The 15,843-nt window shown below is 35.5% G+C and overlaps 2 protein-coding genes across 2 annotated transcripts in view; one reads left to right on the forward strand and one right to left on the reverse strand.

Moving 5' to 3' along the window:
• The window catches only part of sgsm1a (small G protein signaling modulator 1a), a 766,057-nt gene that overhangs the window by 715,907 nt on the left and 34,307 nt on the right, over nucleotides 1-15,843 (forward strand). The gene's annotated exons all lie outside the window — the stretch shown is intronic.
• The window catches only part of wscd2 (WSC domain sialate O sulfotransferase 2), a 52,295-nt gene that overhangs the window by 9,311 nt on the left and 27,141 nt on the right, over nucleotides 1-15,843 (reverse strand). The window contains 3 exon segments of the mRNA NM_001109769.1: nucleotides 3,132-3,306; nucleotides 3,398-3,519; nucleotides 11,565-11,749. Of these exon segments, the coding sequence (NP_001103239.1) occupies nucleotides 3,132-3,306; nucleotides 3,398-3,519; nucleotides 11,565-11,749 (482 nt within the window).

Consider the following 15,843-nt stretch of genomic DNA (forward strand, 5'->3'; position numbering starts at 1 on the left):
CATGAACTAACAATGAACAACTGTATTTTCAGTAACTAACGTTAACACACATAAATAAATAACACACATGAACTGTAACTAATAAATGTATTGTTTATTGTTTGTTCATGTTCATGTTCAATGCATAAACTAACATGAACTAATAGAACCCTAAAATAAAGTGTTAGAGTCATTTTTTATGGCTACACAACTTTGATGCTATTTTTCTCTGAAATAGATGATGCAACTTCATCCAGGGTCGCACACACAAGCATTTTTCAATAATCACAGTATTCTCCAACTGATTAACTTATCCTGAACTTGCAACACTTCTTCTCAAAAGCTTTCATTTCCCTCTTCATCAAAGTCAACAGTAGCTTTACGTGGTTTTGTGGCTCACTGCATATTTTCTTTCATTTCATTAAAAAAAATCCTTTGGTTGCAGAGCAAATACAGCAGCCTGATTTAAGTATCACTTAAGTGTGCTTTTACTGAACTCATTAACAGATGCAGTTAAATGCATAATATTTATGATTTCAATTTAATTGCAAATGCATATAGAGAGTCATCACATTTATCCACTGTAAAAAAAAAAAAAACTGTAAAGGGTCTCACTTGTTCGCTTAAAGTGACAGCGAACTGTAGAGGAAGTGTACATTTTTGCAAACACGATGATCAACCTCGTGAAAAGTGATAAGCGGCCATACATTTTCACTTAGAGCTCATCACACATAGTACAATGTGCTAAAGTGACAAAGGTCAAGGTTTTTTTTTTAATCTGTAAAGCCCTGACATGCCTGTTCTAGTTAGTGTTAGTCTGAGCACACAGTTTCAGGATCCTCCTACTGTTGAAGATGTTTCTAAAAGTGTTTGAAATCTGTAGACAATAAATTGGTGCAAACACTATGATGGAAATGCATTTACCACACAAACTCTTTGATATGCATCAAAAGTCAGGTGACTTTGCCTCAAGAGATGATTAGATTGATACCTAGACTAACCAGTGATCTACTCTCACCCTACATTATCTCAAATGTCTTTGTAATTATTCTGCAAACACCATCCACTGTCATCATTACAAACATTAGGCATCTGCTTCCAAACACAAGATAAATAACTGAGTTCATGATTTGTTTGATGTTTAATGTGTAACTTATTTACTATGGAGGACTAAATAGAGAAAAGTGGTTTCTTAGCTTGCAATTAGTTAATTTTTGCTATTCATATATCACTATAGTGTCCCAAGAAGTGACTATGTTTACTCTCGAACCCATGGGTGAAAACAGAATTTATTTGTGAATGTTTTTTATTTCATTTATTCTTATTTTGTGCACAAAGTTACTTAACAACTTTGGATACAAACCTATAGCTGATTACTTCCAGTTTTTTTCACTACGCTCTTCAGAAAAACGTTTTATGCCCTATCATTCACCTGGCGCAATGAGGCGCAAGATGTGTTTGGTGTGATTTGCTGCTATTTTCAGACCAGCACAAGCCTAATTTTCACATTTTGCACCACGTTGTTTAAACAGCAAATCCATTTGCGCCACATTGTAGACTCATGGGTGTGCCAATCTATAAAGGAGGAGTGTTAAGGCGCATTGTTGGAGCTTTGCTATTTTGAGAAACTGAAATAGACTGCGTCATTAACCAAGTAAAGCTCGTCTAATGTCCAGCGTAGAGTGTGTTAGTCATGTGCCTATGCAGGTTCAAATGCTTATTGCACACAGAATGCAGAGCAATACACAAATATATTTACATATGAAAAAAAATAAAGGATTAAATTTAGTATTTACTACATGGATGTAAAAACCACTTCCTCCATGCCTTCTTCATGTCCCGGCGGGCTTTTTCAGTTTATTCATGACAATTTGTATTTTTATTACAATGTCATTATTAGCAGTATTATTTATTATGTTCATAATTATATTTGTTTTTATAAAAAAAAAGTTTAGATTTGCCCACCTGTCGGGTTTTGTAGATGTATGCATCACCATATGGGGCATAAGAATAAGATGTGTTTTTGGATATAACTCCGTTTTTTGACCATAATTTGTTATTATTGTTTGCTTATTTGTTTGTTGGAAATTAGAACTGAATTTAGAAATAGTTTTGAAACTAATCTTTGCGTTTAACAAACTAAATTAAATACGTAGGCTAATGGATGTTTTCATTGGAGTGAATACAACACCGTTTCCTTAGCCACAAAAGTAAAGAGGACGAATGAAGGAGGCTTGTTCTTTATACTTGCACTGCAGATGATCTGTTTAACTGTTTTTTTGGTAGTGAAGCATTCAGTTTTTCCACTTACAAAGTCCACCATGTAAATAGCAAATGCGCCATGGCGCAGTGCAACAGACTCTTAAAGGGAATGGGAAAAGAGTCTCTGATTGGTTTAATGCAGGTTATGCTCAAATCACACCCACAACTCATAAAGAGAATAAGCAAAACCCTGTTTGACCGTGCGCAAGGGCACAGAGCACATTTTTCCATGCTTTTGAGCCATGCACTTTGGATTTTGCAACCTAGATCATTAGAACATTATTTCAGGCACATGACCACACAGAGAAAAATTGTTGACATCCAAAGACTTGTAGGCCTTTAACTTCTCTCTTGTAAAATCACTTAGAGCTTCAATGAGTGTATATTTTGGGCTGGATGCTTAGTCATTTTGTCTTATCCAATATTCATTGAGAGGGTGCTATCGCAAACGGACCTGTCAGATAAACACTGCTCACTTTAACGTTAATTTTGCCGAATCTCTGTGCTTATCACTGGGTGACAAGCTGTTATGATATGCTGAAAGCATTATGCAAATAATATATATAATATGTGATAAATATATCTTATTTCTAAGACAACAACAAACTCTGCACCGCATCAGATGTCATTCACTTGCTGTAAATGTGCTACTGTTTTTTTTCCGCCACCTCCATGCACACACTTCCTGAATGTTTACAAACATGGTAATTCACCTATATATCGTGTTTCTTACACTCCCAGACGCAGCTTTATTTAGACATTTACCATATTAAGCATAGTCTGTGGACATAAATACCACAAGGTTAAACATCACGTGTTTTAATTTTGGTATTTACAATTAGTTATTATAATTATTGCTGAAATGATTAGGGTGTGAATGCATGTCTTACCTTGCACTTGTGTCTGATAAACTACAAAGAAGTCTCTGTTTCCGCAGCTCTCAAAGTCTTCTCCTGTGCATCGGTGAAGACACAGCTCCTCGTCTTCATGCTCGTGAAGGTTGAACAGTGGAGTTGGAAACCCACAGTGACATTTATCACCAGCCAAAGCAGCCAAAGAGAATTCCTGTGCCAGACAGAAAGAACAGACCCAATCAGTCAGAAGCCAACATGGTGGTTTGAGAGATGGCAAATGCAGGTTGTGCACGAATACTCACTTTCTCTGTGCACATGTCAACACACTTGTCCACGGACATGTTTTGCATTACAGCACTGGCAGGTAGAGCCAGCGTCACATTGTCTGGCCTTCTGAAACATCCCTTGAAGATGGCACTTCCATCTGAGGAAAAAAAAAAACAATGTACATAGAGTGACTTGTTTAAGTTATGAATCAAAATATGACTAAAAATAATCCTTCTTTTGACTTTCACCAGATTTGAGTAACAACCAAATACTCAATCCATACAAATAAAAAAATAACTAATTAATTTAAAAATTAAGTTATTAAATTAAGTGCAAAATGAAATGACAAAGGAAAAATATTGAACACATAAAGAAAGGGAGGTACAAAAAGGCATGGAAAGCTCAGACAAGTGGAAAGCTTAAATCTCTCAGTTTTTAGAAAGAAGCATGCCCCTCGCCAGTGTAAATGGATATTAGCTGCTGCAGTGCCAATAGGTTGTTTACAATCACATGGTTCTGGTGATGCATGAAATTCAGATGGAGGGCAGGAAGTAAAAAACTGAATGGGAGACTTCTGTATATACAGAATTCAGTATATTTGCAATTTATACCATATTTTAAAGGACATATAAATAGAAAATAACCACAAACGTTGAGCATGATCCTTATATCATGAAGAGGGACAAGTTTTCTACTGAAGTAAAATATATTAGCCTGTCATCGAGGCGGTAGATACTGTATAATTACGTTACATGAAAACATTCATTCATTCATTCATTTTCTTGTTGGCTTAGTCGTTTTATTATTCCAGGGTTGCCACAGCGGAATGAACCGCTAACTTATCCAGCAAGTTTTTAAGCAGCGGATGCCCTTCCAGCCGCAACCCATCTCTGGGAATACATGAAAACATTAAAGTAAATACTATAATGTTTGGAAGCATACTACTGATAATTACTTGAATTAAACTGTCGTGGTAATTATATTGTTGCTGTGGTACAACACAACTGTAGTAATAAACAAATTATTTAGAAGGCTTCAGTTTTCTACGCTATAATCACAATGCACCACAGTTTACACTAACATTACAGTATTTATAACAGTTTATCGGTTTACTAGCTTCAGTATTCAATAGCATACATTAACAAGGAGTTGTACACACTATACACTTTACTATCTAGTTCAAAAACACACACATGCACTTAATAAATGTTTATTACATCCTGCCTTTTCTTCCGTTTGGAAGTCTATAAGCTGTTCGCCGTTTCTCATTTAGGCCGATATATAATTATAAAAAACTTAAAGCATAAGCATTTTGACATTCGGATAGCGATTCTTATTTAGAGGAATCACTTCCTGCTCTCCATCTGAATTTCACGCATCATCAATGACATCATGTGAAAACGACCTATACCTACATTACAGGGATGATGAAGATGAAAGACAACAATCCCAAACGTGTTTCAGAAAATGAAAATAAAGCTGCTAGACTGGCCCAGCCAATCACCTGGCATGAATCTAGTAGAAAATATAAGCCAATTTCTGTCTATTTGATGTCACTTTAAAATGAAATCAGACTGTGCTCTTTAAAAGGGAAGTGGAGCTACACATGTCTATGTGTAGTAGCAGAATTAAAACAGGTCTAATGTTATCTCTGTTATAAACTGTAAATGTCGAAAAAAGTGACTCAGTAGAAGAAAGTCTATGGAAACTACAGTGTTCATAAGTACATCCTAAAACTCCACATTTACTGTGCCTCTTAATCGCTGACATAATCTTCAGCAGGTACATCGCTAAAACTCTAATGGCTGCTTCTCATTCAGGGCAGTTTATGCTAATGAGGGAGAGATCATTACTAATGTGCAGGGCTTTTCCCCTCTGATGACATGCACAAAAGGAGAATGACAGTCAAAGTGTTTCTGCAGACTAAAGTGTGGTTAAAAACATAAAATCCATAGATTTTTAGCCTTAGAGGCTGGCTATGTTTGCACACTGTTGCCACACAACTGTGCTTAAACCTCTCATAAAAGTGATTTTTGCATAATAGTTGCCCTTTTAATGTCTTATTAGTAGTATATTAGGACAATTTTGATACAAATGTATGTCTTATACAAATGAGATAACATTTAAAATAGATAATAATGATAAACCAAACAACTTTTAGTATTTTCAAATGTGTTTTGCACTTGCCAGTGAAAACCACATCAGCTCAATGCAAGGGTGTTCTAAGAATTGAGCTGTGTTGGTTTTGAGGTTTAACAGTATGTCAGATGAGAGATGTCTCAGAAGAGTTTATGGTGTTAAATTCAAAGCAAGTAGGTGCAAGTTTAATACATTTGAACGGACATAAAAAGCCCATCTTACAGGCGAAGGCTTAACGGGAACTGAAATTACAGTTCTGTTGATTTTCTGTTTATTTTGACGATGCCCTTTAGACAGACTGTTTGATTCCTTGCAACTAACTAACTCCCGTTAGTACTAGTATTAATAATAGTCATACAGTCCACTAGTTATGTAATGACGTTAAACTTCTTTGTAATTATTTATGAAATTGTTTTTATAAATCCCACACCATTTTTTGCCCCACTTTTTTGTATTCAAATAGACTATGCTCACAGGTAGATCCAGAAAGAATAATAAGCTAAATCAAGGCGAGACAATGTAAAGTGACAATAGTGGGGAGAATAGAAGTACTGGAGTTCAGATTTTGTAAACACTTGTAAACATCCTGAGTCAAATGAGCTATTGTTCTGAATCAGGAGTCAACAATCTCAGCCCTGGAGGGCCGGTGTCCCTGCAGGGTGTAGCTCCAACTTGCCTGAACACACCTGCCTGGATGTTTCAAGTATACCTGTGTGTTTGATTAGGGTTGGAGCTAAAATCTGCAGGACACTGGACCTACAGGAACAGGTTTGGTGATCACTGTTCTAAATAAAGAAGACATTTTCAAAAAGCGAACACAAACAGGGACACATACCAGATCCATGTAATGAGCCACGTCAACATTTTCATGAGCACATGACGATTCACCAAAATAATCATACTAAACATTATTACAAACAAAAGCAAAATAGCTGTAAGCATGTGCAAACACTACATACTCTTGGTGGCCTTATAATCAGTGGCAGGAAGTTACTTCTAACAGTTACAACTTATAAAGACTATAATCATGTATAAGTTATATAAGAACTGATTCATTTTTCATATTAACAATAAAGTGTTGTGACAATTGCTCTAAATTATAAACAGTTCCTTTGATGGTATCTAAAATCAGGCTCACTGCACCAATTATTGATTCCGAACTAAATTGCAGTTACAACACTGGTGTTATGCAGTCTCAAAAAGAAAATGAAAACAATTAAATTATATATTACATTTATAGTGATATTATAATATGAATAATTATTTGCAACACTTGTTGTGGAGTGTGTTTTCCTGTGTTGTGTGTGTAAATGAGGTTTTCTTGTTGTTGTTATCCCTCCAGTGTGTTATATTTCTGTGGGTCTCCTCCGAGGTATCGACTTTATGTATTGGGTGTTAAAAAAAAATGAGAAAACAACAAAAAAAGACAAATAAACAGACTCGACTCTAAGGGTTATTAAAAGTTATTTTATTTGTCAAGTGTTTTATTTGAATATTTTTACAAGGATATTTTGTAAATACTTCTTCCAACTTTTAACTTGCAGATCAAAGCTTCTGTTCCCACAGAATATCTCTTACGCATACAGGCTTCCTGTCACATGAAAAAAATGCTTGTTCAGTGACACAGAGCCAAGTGTCACAAGTTTTCGCTTTTTTATCAATCAAGAAAGAGGAAGTGGGGGCAAGGAAAAGGAGTGGGTCACAACTAACAGATCTGGATTTGGATAAGAACATTATTTTATTTATAGTCTATTTTGATGATGGATGCTGTGAGAAACAGCTAAACAATGCTGGCCATAGCCTTGTTTATGACACATTAACACAAAACTATTGAGATGAAAAATACCTAATGTGGCAGACTGATTGAATCTTTATAAAAGGCAAATAGTAGAAACCATTTCAGGTATTATTTAAGATAATTACTCCACTGTCAGCTCTATGGCAGTTTGCCCTATGCTCTGATATTTAAAGATTTGATTATAGATTGAGATTAAGATTTGATTAAAAAGATAAACAAGACAAACAACTTGTCTAATTTCTAAATTTTCAATTTTAGATTTTAAGGTAGATATCTGATGAAGGTTATTTCATACCTGTCAACATTGGTATGTGAAAATAAGGGATATGCTCACCATAATAAGGGATTCCACCGACCCCCTTAAAAAAAAACCCAAATTACGTAATATGCTCATTTGGAGCTGTTTCAATAATAAACAGTTAAATGGTCAGTAATATGCTTTATTATTATTATTATTTACAAAAGAAAAAAATAAATATTATAAATCAGCAGCAAATAAATTAGCAAACAGTTCAGCTTATTAAAACGAATAGCAATTATAACGAAATAGAATCAAATCTCATTAGCCGTTTCTTCACTGTATAACGTACACATTCTGATTAAAGAGCAACGAATGAATGACTTAATTAGATTTTTTTCATTTGATTACATTAAATAACAGGTGTCGCTTTAAAAATGCACACATCTAACATTGAAATGAAATCATTCGACTGCTTTCCTAACTGTTTTACTGGACGAAATTACTTGCGTTTGGAAAAAAAACTCACCAAGATCAACATCTTTAGCTATTAATCGTATTAATTATGTGTATATGTCTGTTCAAACACGCACCCAAAAACCAGACTTTTGCTCCGCTTCAAATCCAGAGTGTGAATCCGTTTGGGAAACAGCGTCTGTTTATCAATATGGAGCGCGTCAGCAGACAGTCATGCACCTCTATATGACTGTTTTGAGGATTGCATTAATGGGGGACGACACTTGTAATGAAAAGGAAGGGAATCGCACCGTTTTTGTGTTTATTTCAATGTGTTTTCGTGCCTAAACAAAGCGAAAGCACAGAACAGACTCACATTTAAGAGCAAGGGTCGGCCCCTTGCGGTTCGGCGGTATGGGTTGCGTATAGGGAGGATCGACTCTTTATTGTTTATTTGAACCCTTCAGAGAAAGACTGAAAATACGTGAGAAATACGGGAAAATACCTTAACGGGATCATAGCGGTATATAACTGTAAAATACGGTAGAATCCCGGGAAATACGGGAGGGTTGACAGGTATGGGTTTTGTGCCCATAATTCTGATACTTTTGCAAACAGTGTGGTAGTGTGCAGTATTTCTTCTTTGTGTTTTCAACTTTTGACTTTAAAAAGCATTCATAAGTAATGAAATAATTCAATGAATTAACATTAATAGTTAGCTGAACTTAACTTAAAGCTAATTACTGTTTGTTGTTAATTCCTGACAATCTAATAAATCTTTAAACTTCCTTTAAACAGTTTCCTGTGAGAAATCATTTGGTCTTTTAAAAGGAGTCTTTTCACACATCCTACCCACATCTGTTTGAGAGTGTTGAGCACTTCAGTCAATCCATTTTCAATTTACATGCAAACAAATTAAACACAGAGACTGCCAAAGTGGACGTAAGGCTGTATCTCTTTATCTTATTATTTCTGCAAAGCTTCTCAATGACCTGAGGTTATCTGTACAGTTTCAGAACAGTGCCACCTAGTGGTCAAAAGATATAACGTTCGCTTTTTTGGCTTTTAATTCTGTGCAGTTGGGTCAAAATGAAAAGCCAAGACTTTTTAGATGATTAGGAGCATTATTCAGCAGTCGAGCTTTTATATATTTTGCAAACTCATTGGTAGGCCCACACAAAATCTGCACGTGCAGAAGTCCCATTCAGTTTTTTAATTAATTTCAGTATAATTATTGACTAATATGAAAATACTCATATAATTTATTTACAATACAGTGTGTAAAGTAATATTTTCTGTCTTTTAGTATATATTACATGAGCAACTTGCTTTGCTTTGTGAGAGACTTACCAAATAAAGTGGATCAAATTGGATTTGTGTTGTAATCATTAAATAAAAGTTAAAAAGGTCTTATTTTTTATTTCACATATTAAGTTTTTAGTTATGATACTTCCAAAATCATTCAGCAGAAATCCACAGATTTTTAACAAAATTCTCTGCAGAAATAGCAAAAAATGTTAACAGATTCTGTCTGGCTCTACTCAATGGCATGCCAGTATACAATTGTGTATGTGTATTTGGCAGCATGCCTTGAAAGTTTCAGCACCATTTTGACTGCACTGAAAAAAAAAAAAAATTATTCATTCAATTTAAAAAATGTAGGGTAACGGTTCACATCTATTTTTTATCACTTGACCCAATGAAAAATAAATAACTTGCCTTAAACAATATTTTCTTTCTCCATGAGAATAATTTTAAATAAAAGCATATTTGTCATGTTGGGGAAAGTCAATTAATTTATATTCTCTTTCTGTTCTAAACTCAAAGATATAGCTTTAATCAAAACAACAATTCCCATAAAACGTTCGTCCAATTAAAAAATATATCCATGAAAGTACAAAGCATTTTGTAACGATTGCTGTACGTGGGCAACTGGAGATAGGAGAACACTCATGTCCCATACTCTGCACAACTCTGAGTGTCTCTGTTGTCAGGCAGAATACGCAGGTAGGAGACAGCACTGTCAGTTAACCTTTTTATTCTGAACTCAGAACATGCCCTTAACGTGACCACACCACCGAGGTGCTGTCTTTACACACTACCCTCATTGAGGGTGATGACCAATATTTTATTAATAAATGGAAAAATGGGCTTAAATCACAGAGGCCAACTCAAACATGAAAACACCTGAAGTTTATAACAAAACAACCCATGTATTTTAACCCTGAACCATTTCAATTATTTCTTAGTTAAGCTCTTAATCCAAAACATTTTTATTTCACTATGTTTTGAACTTAAAAATATTACTTGAAAAATAAAACAAATATTATTAAACTGAAATTATTTTTTTTTAATTTTGAAAATAAAAATCCATGTAGTTTGATAGGTTACTTAGATAATGGCAAGACTATCAATACCAATTATGGCATAATTAAATTAATATATTTTAGTTAGTTAGTTAGTTGGTTAGTTAGTTAGTTAGTTAGTTAGTTAGTTAGTTAGTTAGTTAGTTATCTTTGTGTCCCCGTAGGGAAATTTCATTTGCAGCATAGACTCACAGAGACTTCTGACATTTCACATTTGGCATATATATAAACAAATCAAATCATTAAAAAAACATGATACCCATTCTCTAAATAAATATCCAGTCTATTATCCATCAACTGCTATAGGAAGGAAGAATTTAAAAACTTAATTGCTTGGGGTATAAATTATAATTTTTTGTGTTTCTTACACACCTGGGAACACAATATCCTCTATATGAGTATTGTGAATTAACTCCATTTAAGTTGATGTAATGAGGAATTTAACTAACTTATTGCCTTCATCACCGAGTTCAAAACTCTTTTGAAATGAGTAAAATTACCTTTCAGTAAATTTTGAGTTAGATAAACTAATTTTATTTTATAAAGTTGACTGTTGGGTTTTTACAGTGTAATTCTATTCCCAACAACTTACTGGTTGTTACCATCTTCTCCAGTGAACTCCTCTGTGCCTCAGAAGCATTTCCATACCAGCAGATTAGACAAAATGTTTCAATACTTTCAATAAAAGAACTATAAAGCATGATCAACAATGTGTTGTCAACATTAAAAGACAAAGTATTTATTTATATCCGTTTCTATATCTGAGTACCCAACTTTGATGTTTTTAATATTTGCTCATGCTTGTGAAGCAATTAGAGTTGTATTTTATTTATCATTATTATTATCATCATTATATTATGTCTGTAATATTACGATAATAGTGTTCTAAATGTGTATTTTCAGAGGTAAGAAAACTCATTCGCTGTCAGTGAATGTCATTATAAACTTTACCCAAGCAACCTAAAGGCAGTAGCACGTCATGATTTTCTACGATGCAATCCTGTAATAACATCTATGTTGATCCTGGAAAATCATTTTTGTTCGAAATATCAACTATACCTATTCCCTACCCCTAAACCCAACCATAACTGTAAACTGGGGAATAAGAGTTGGATAACAATCATGTAGAAATGCAAACACCATAAGCCCAAACTTAACATCAACGTTAAACGTATCTGGAAACGTGTGTGTTTCAGGATACTCACATCGGCGGGCTGACTCCTGGCTCAGTTCCAGTCTATATATGGACAGTCGATTAGGACCACCGCAAAGGTTACTCTTTTCCCCTTTACATTCCATATTGCATTCACTCTCTGAGACATTGGGAGCCTGGATCTTATGGCCACAGTAGCACTCGGCTCCAAACTCGAGACCAGCATAAAGATAACCCCTGAAACACAGAGAAAACAACATCATCATTCATTTGGTTTATTATCTGGATGTCCAGTTCTTTAAAATGATGAACCGTGGTGCTTATGAAGAAAAACAACAATGTTAAGAGACTCGTGATGTCTGAGAGAGACTAGTGGTGTCCTGTGAGAGACTAGTGACGCCCTTTGAGAAACTAGTAATGTCCTGCGAGAGACTAGTGATGTCTGAGAAAGACTAGTGGTGTCCTGTGAGAGACTATTGATGTCTGAGAGCGACTAGTGGTGTCCTACGAGAGACTAGTGATGTCTGAGAGAGACTACAGGTGTCCTGTGAGAAACTAGTGATGCCCTGTGAGAAACCAGTAATGTCCTGTGATAGACTAGTGATGTCTGAGAAAGACTAGTGGTGTCCTGTGAGAGACTATTGATGTCTGAGAGCAACTAGTGGTGTCCTACGAGAGACTAGTGATGTCTGAGAGAGACTACAGGTGTCCTGTGAGAAACTAGTGATGCCCTGTGAGAAACTAGTAATGTCCTGTGAGAGACTAGTGATGTCTGAGAAAGACTAGTGGTGTCCTGTGAGAGACTATTGATGTCTGAGAGCAACTAGTGGTGTCCTGTGAGAGACTATTGATGTCTGAGAGCGACTAGTGGTGTCCTGTGAGAGACTAGTGATGTCTGAGAGAGACTAGTGGTGTCCTGTGAGAGACCAGTGGTGTCATGTGAGAGACTAGTAATGTCTGAGAGAGACTAGTGGTGTCTTGTGAGAAACTAGTGATGTCCTGTGAAAGACTAGTGTAGCTTTATATGCCCATAAAAATGGGAAAACTTGATTTTACAGTCCTTATTTGACTGTTATATTGAAATTAAGGAAAGGTTGGTGGGTATTTTTTTTTTGTACACTTGAATGAATCAAAAACTGAAGTGCTACTGTTTGGCCCTTTGAGTCTCTGTGAATCTACAATTAATCAACTAGGTTGGTTTAAGCCTAAGGTCCACATTCACGCTGAGAGTCGTGGGATTTATTTTTGACACTGAGATAAAGTTTGACAAGCAAATAAATCAGTAATCAAAAGTGGTTTCTATTAATTAAAAAAACTTTGCTAAACTGAAGGCTTTTCTGTCTTTTAAGGAGTTGGAAACCATCATCAACATTTTTAACATGTCCAGACTGGACTACAGCAACTCTTTGTATTTTGAAGTTTCACAGGCTTCAATTGACCCTTCGCTAAGCCACACCCAAAAACCGCCACTCACCAATCGTGGCTTAGCCATCGTACCCCCATGCAGGAGCTCTGTCAAGCTTTCGAGCGAGGGAAACAGGCCAAAGCATTGTGCATATGGATTGTGTAAATCTGATACCCGGTATCCAAAAGGTTTGGACGGAGGTGGAATGTTTTCCCTTTTCAAAACCTAAAACCCAAGAGGAGAAATGCCAGTGTAGATCATGCTGTGTGAGGGGCGCTAAAGGAGCCGAGCTAAGTTGGTTTTGTTATCAATATTCCTGGTATTGTTTTAATATTCCAGGTTATGTTTCACAGCTGCCTTTTTTTTTTCGCTCGATATTATGAGCACTGCTCGCACAGCCATCGCAATAGTAGTCATACTAATAGCAATCATATTTCCATCAGTTTCAAGCTACTAATATTTAAAATGACATATCAACAGAACAAAACAGAGATATGATCATAATCATAATATACTTCATCCGCAGCTGTTCTTAGTCATTTATAAGCCTCTATGTCCATATCAGAGCTACGTCACTGATGTTTTCGTCAGTCTTTTGGAGATTTATTCATTGGTGATGATGTTATAGCGGGTTAGTGTCTGCTTTTATATTTGGTGTTGGATTAATATTTGCTGGTAGGGAAAACCTATTTGTTCACTTCTGCTATTTATACTTTATTTTGCATTTCAATTAATTTATTTATTCCACTTAATTGAAAATTAGAATAAAAACTGTATAAAGAGCACACAAACATACGTACAGACAGTGATAGGTGTACATTGTTATGGGTAAATGATGCTAATATTCAATACAAATCAATCAATTTCTTCTTTCTGGCTGTTCTTTCTGTGAATGAAACATGTAGAGGCTCTGTCCATGCATGTTTCCTCATTGATTAGTAACACTATATTTCATTGCACAACAATAGTCTATCAGGCTTTTTGGCTAAAAATAGAGAAATCACAGTTTAATTTGTTATTATTAGATTCTTTTAAAATGTCAACTCTCCTGCTGTCCATGAACTAAGCTGTTGAATGGTCAGCGTATAAGGCGGCTAGGCTAAGCTAGCTTCAATTTTGATTCATTTATTTTCTAATCGTTGCCTATTATGTGGTGAATATACCCCTGTAATCCATACTGCAGTCCTTTTTTGTCTGGCTTTCTCAGATATCTCACCTGTTTGCCAAAACCAAACAATTTTATCCCTAGCAATGTCTGACACCGGCGCATGCACGAAAGCTTGACAGGTATAGAAACAGTAACTAAATAGGGCAGGGCTTGGGGAAGGGTCAATTGTACACCTGCAGCTGGTTAAAAATGTAGGTTCTAGGCTTTAATGTCACTGAGACAAAAACAATTCTAGTATTTCATCAGTTTTATCATCCCTTCACTGGCTCCTAGTCCAATTTAGGATTCAATACAAGATATTGTTTTTTATTTTTAACGGTTCGAATGGTCTAGCACCTTCTTACATTGGTGAGCTTCTTCACTGGCATACATAAGTTTGAGGCCAATTAGGTCAGAAAACCAGTTTCAGCTAGTTGTTCCTTAATCAGGGTTAAAATAAAAAAGAGACAAGGCTTTATCTGTCACAGCCCCTCGTCTATGGAATGATCTGCATTTACATATCAGGTTTTATTTTTCCCCTTTTAAATCTCATTAATAAAATCATTCTGTCTCTTGCTTTTTGATTGCAATTAATTCATTTTAATATGTATTACACATTTTGTTTATAGTATAGATTTTGTATGTTGGTTGTTTTGTAAAGCACTTTGGTCACCATCTGTTGGTTTAAAAAGTGCTCTATAAATAAAGAAATCTACAAACAAACTATGTCCTGTGAGCGACTAGTGATGTCCAGTGAAGGGAATAATGGCTCTACTAACAACAGTAATTTTTTCAATCAAAAATCAATCAAACAAATGACTGTTTTCCTTGAATTACAGACAATAAAATGCGCGGTAATACAATTGAGAAGGCTGGAGTGGTTATCATGTCAGCAGTGTCTCTCTCTCAGCCATAGGACCTCTCTTTCTCTGGGGTGTGTGTGTGTGTGTGTGTGTGTGTGTGTGTGTGGTCGGGGCTGGGGAGGCACACATAACCAACCAGTGATGATGATTGGTGTGTTTGTGAATGTGGTGTAACTGAGAACATGATGATTGGCTTGGATAAAGTACATTTCCATCGTTTGCCAATCAGAGGCAGAGCAGTGCAGGTATTCACACACAAGCACATGCACAGGCACGTCAAAGGTAGCTATTGCAAAGGTAGCTAACTGCAAATATAAGCACTACCTTTCCCTCATTGAGGTGAAAGGCAAGAACGTTTATGTTTTGTGCAACCCAGGAAAAAAAGAAGATTTAGTTAATAGTCTTTTTTTAAATTTTTTTAAAGTAAAGCATTAGTTACTTTCCTTGGTATTTAGTTACTCTTATAAATATGTAACTCAGGTACTATTTGTGAGAATTAACTAGTAACTACAACTAATTACTATTTTAAAGGAATGTGCCAAACACTGGTGATATACTGTGAGAGACTAGTGATGTCCTGATATCAGTGAGGGATTAGTGATGCCTTTTGTCTACAGATGTGCTGAAGTAATTCCAAGAATTGTAATAAGTACACCATAGTTTCATTTATACCGACACACTGTATGCTGTACAAAACAGCAGAAAGAATGTGGCTTATTCCCCTATCACTCCCAAAAATGTCCCTTTCTTCAAAAAAAAAAAAGAGAGACTAAGTCATTATAGTTTTTTCAAGATCTTGTAAAGTTTGAGACAAGTTTAAAATGAATTTGCATAATGGGATATTTTATGCAAGCAAAACATGCGCAACATATGCATACATTTAAACTTGTGCTTGGATTTGTGATAAGCCCATGCA

The sequence above is a fragment of the Danio rerio genome, chromosome 5 (genome assembly GCF_052040795.2).
Source record: "Danio rerio strain M-AB ecotype USA chromosome 5, GRCz13ab, whole genome shotgun sequence".
Taxonomy (NCBI): Eukaryota; Metazoa; Chordata; class Actinopteri; order Cypriniformes; family Danionidae; genus Danio; species Danio rerio.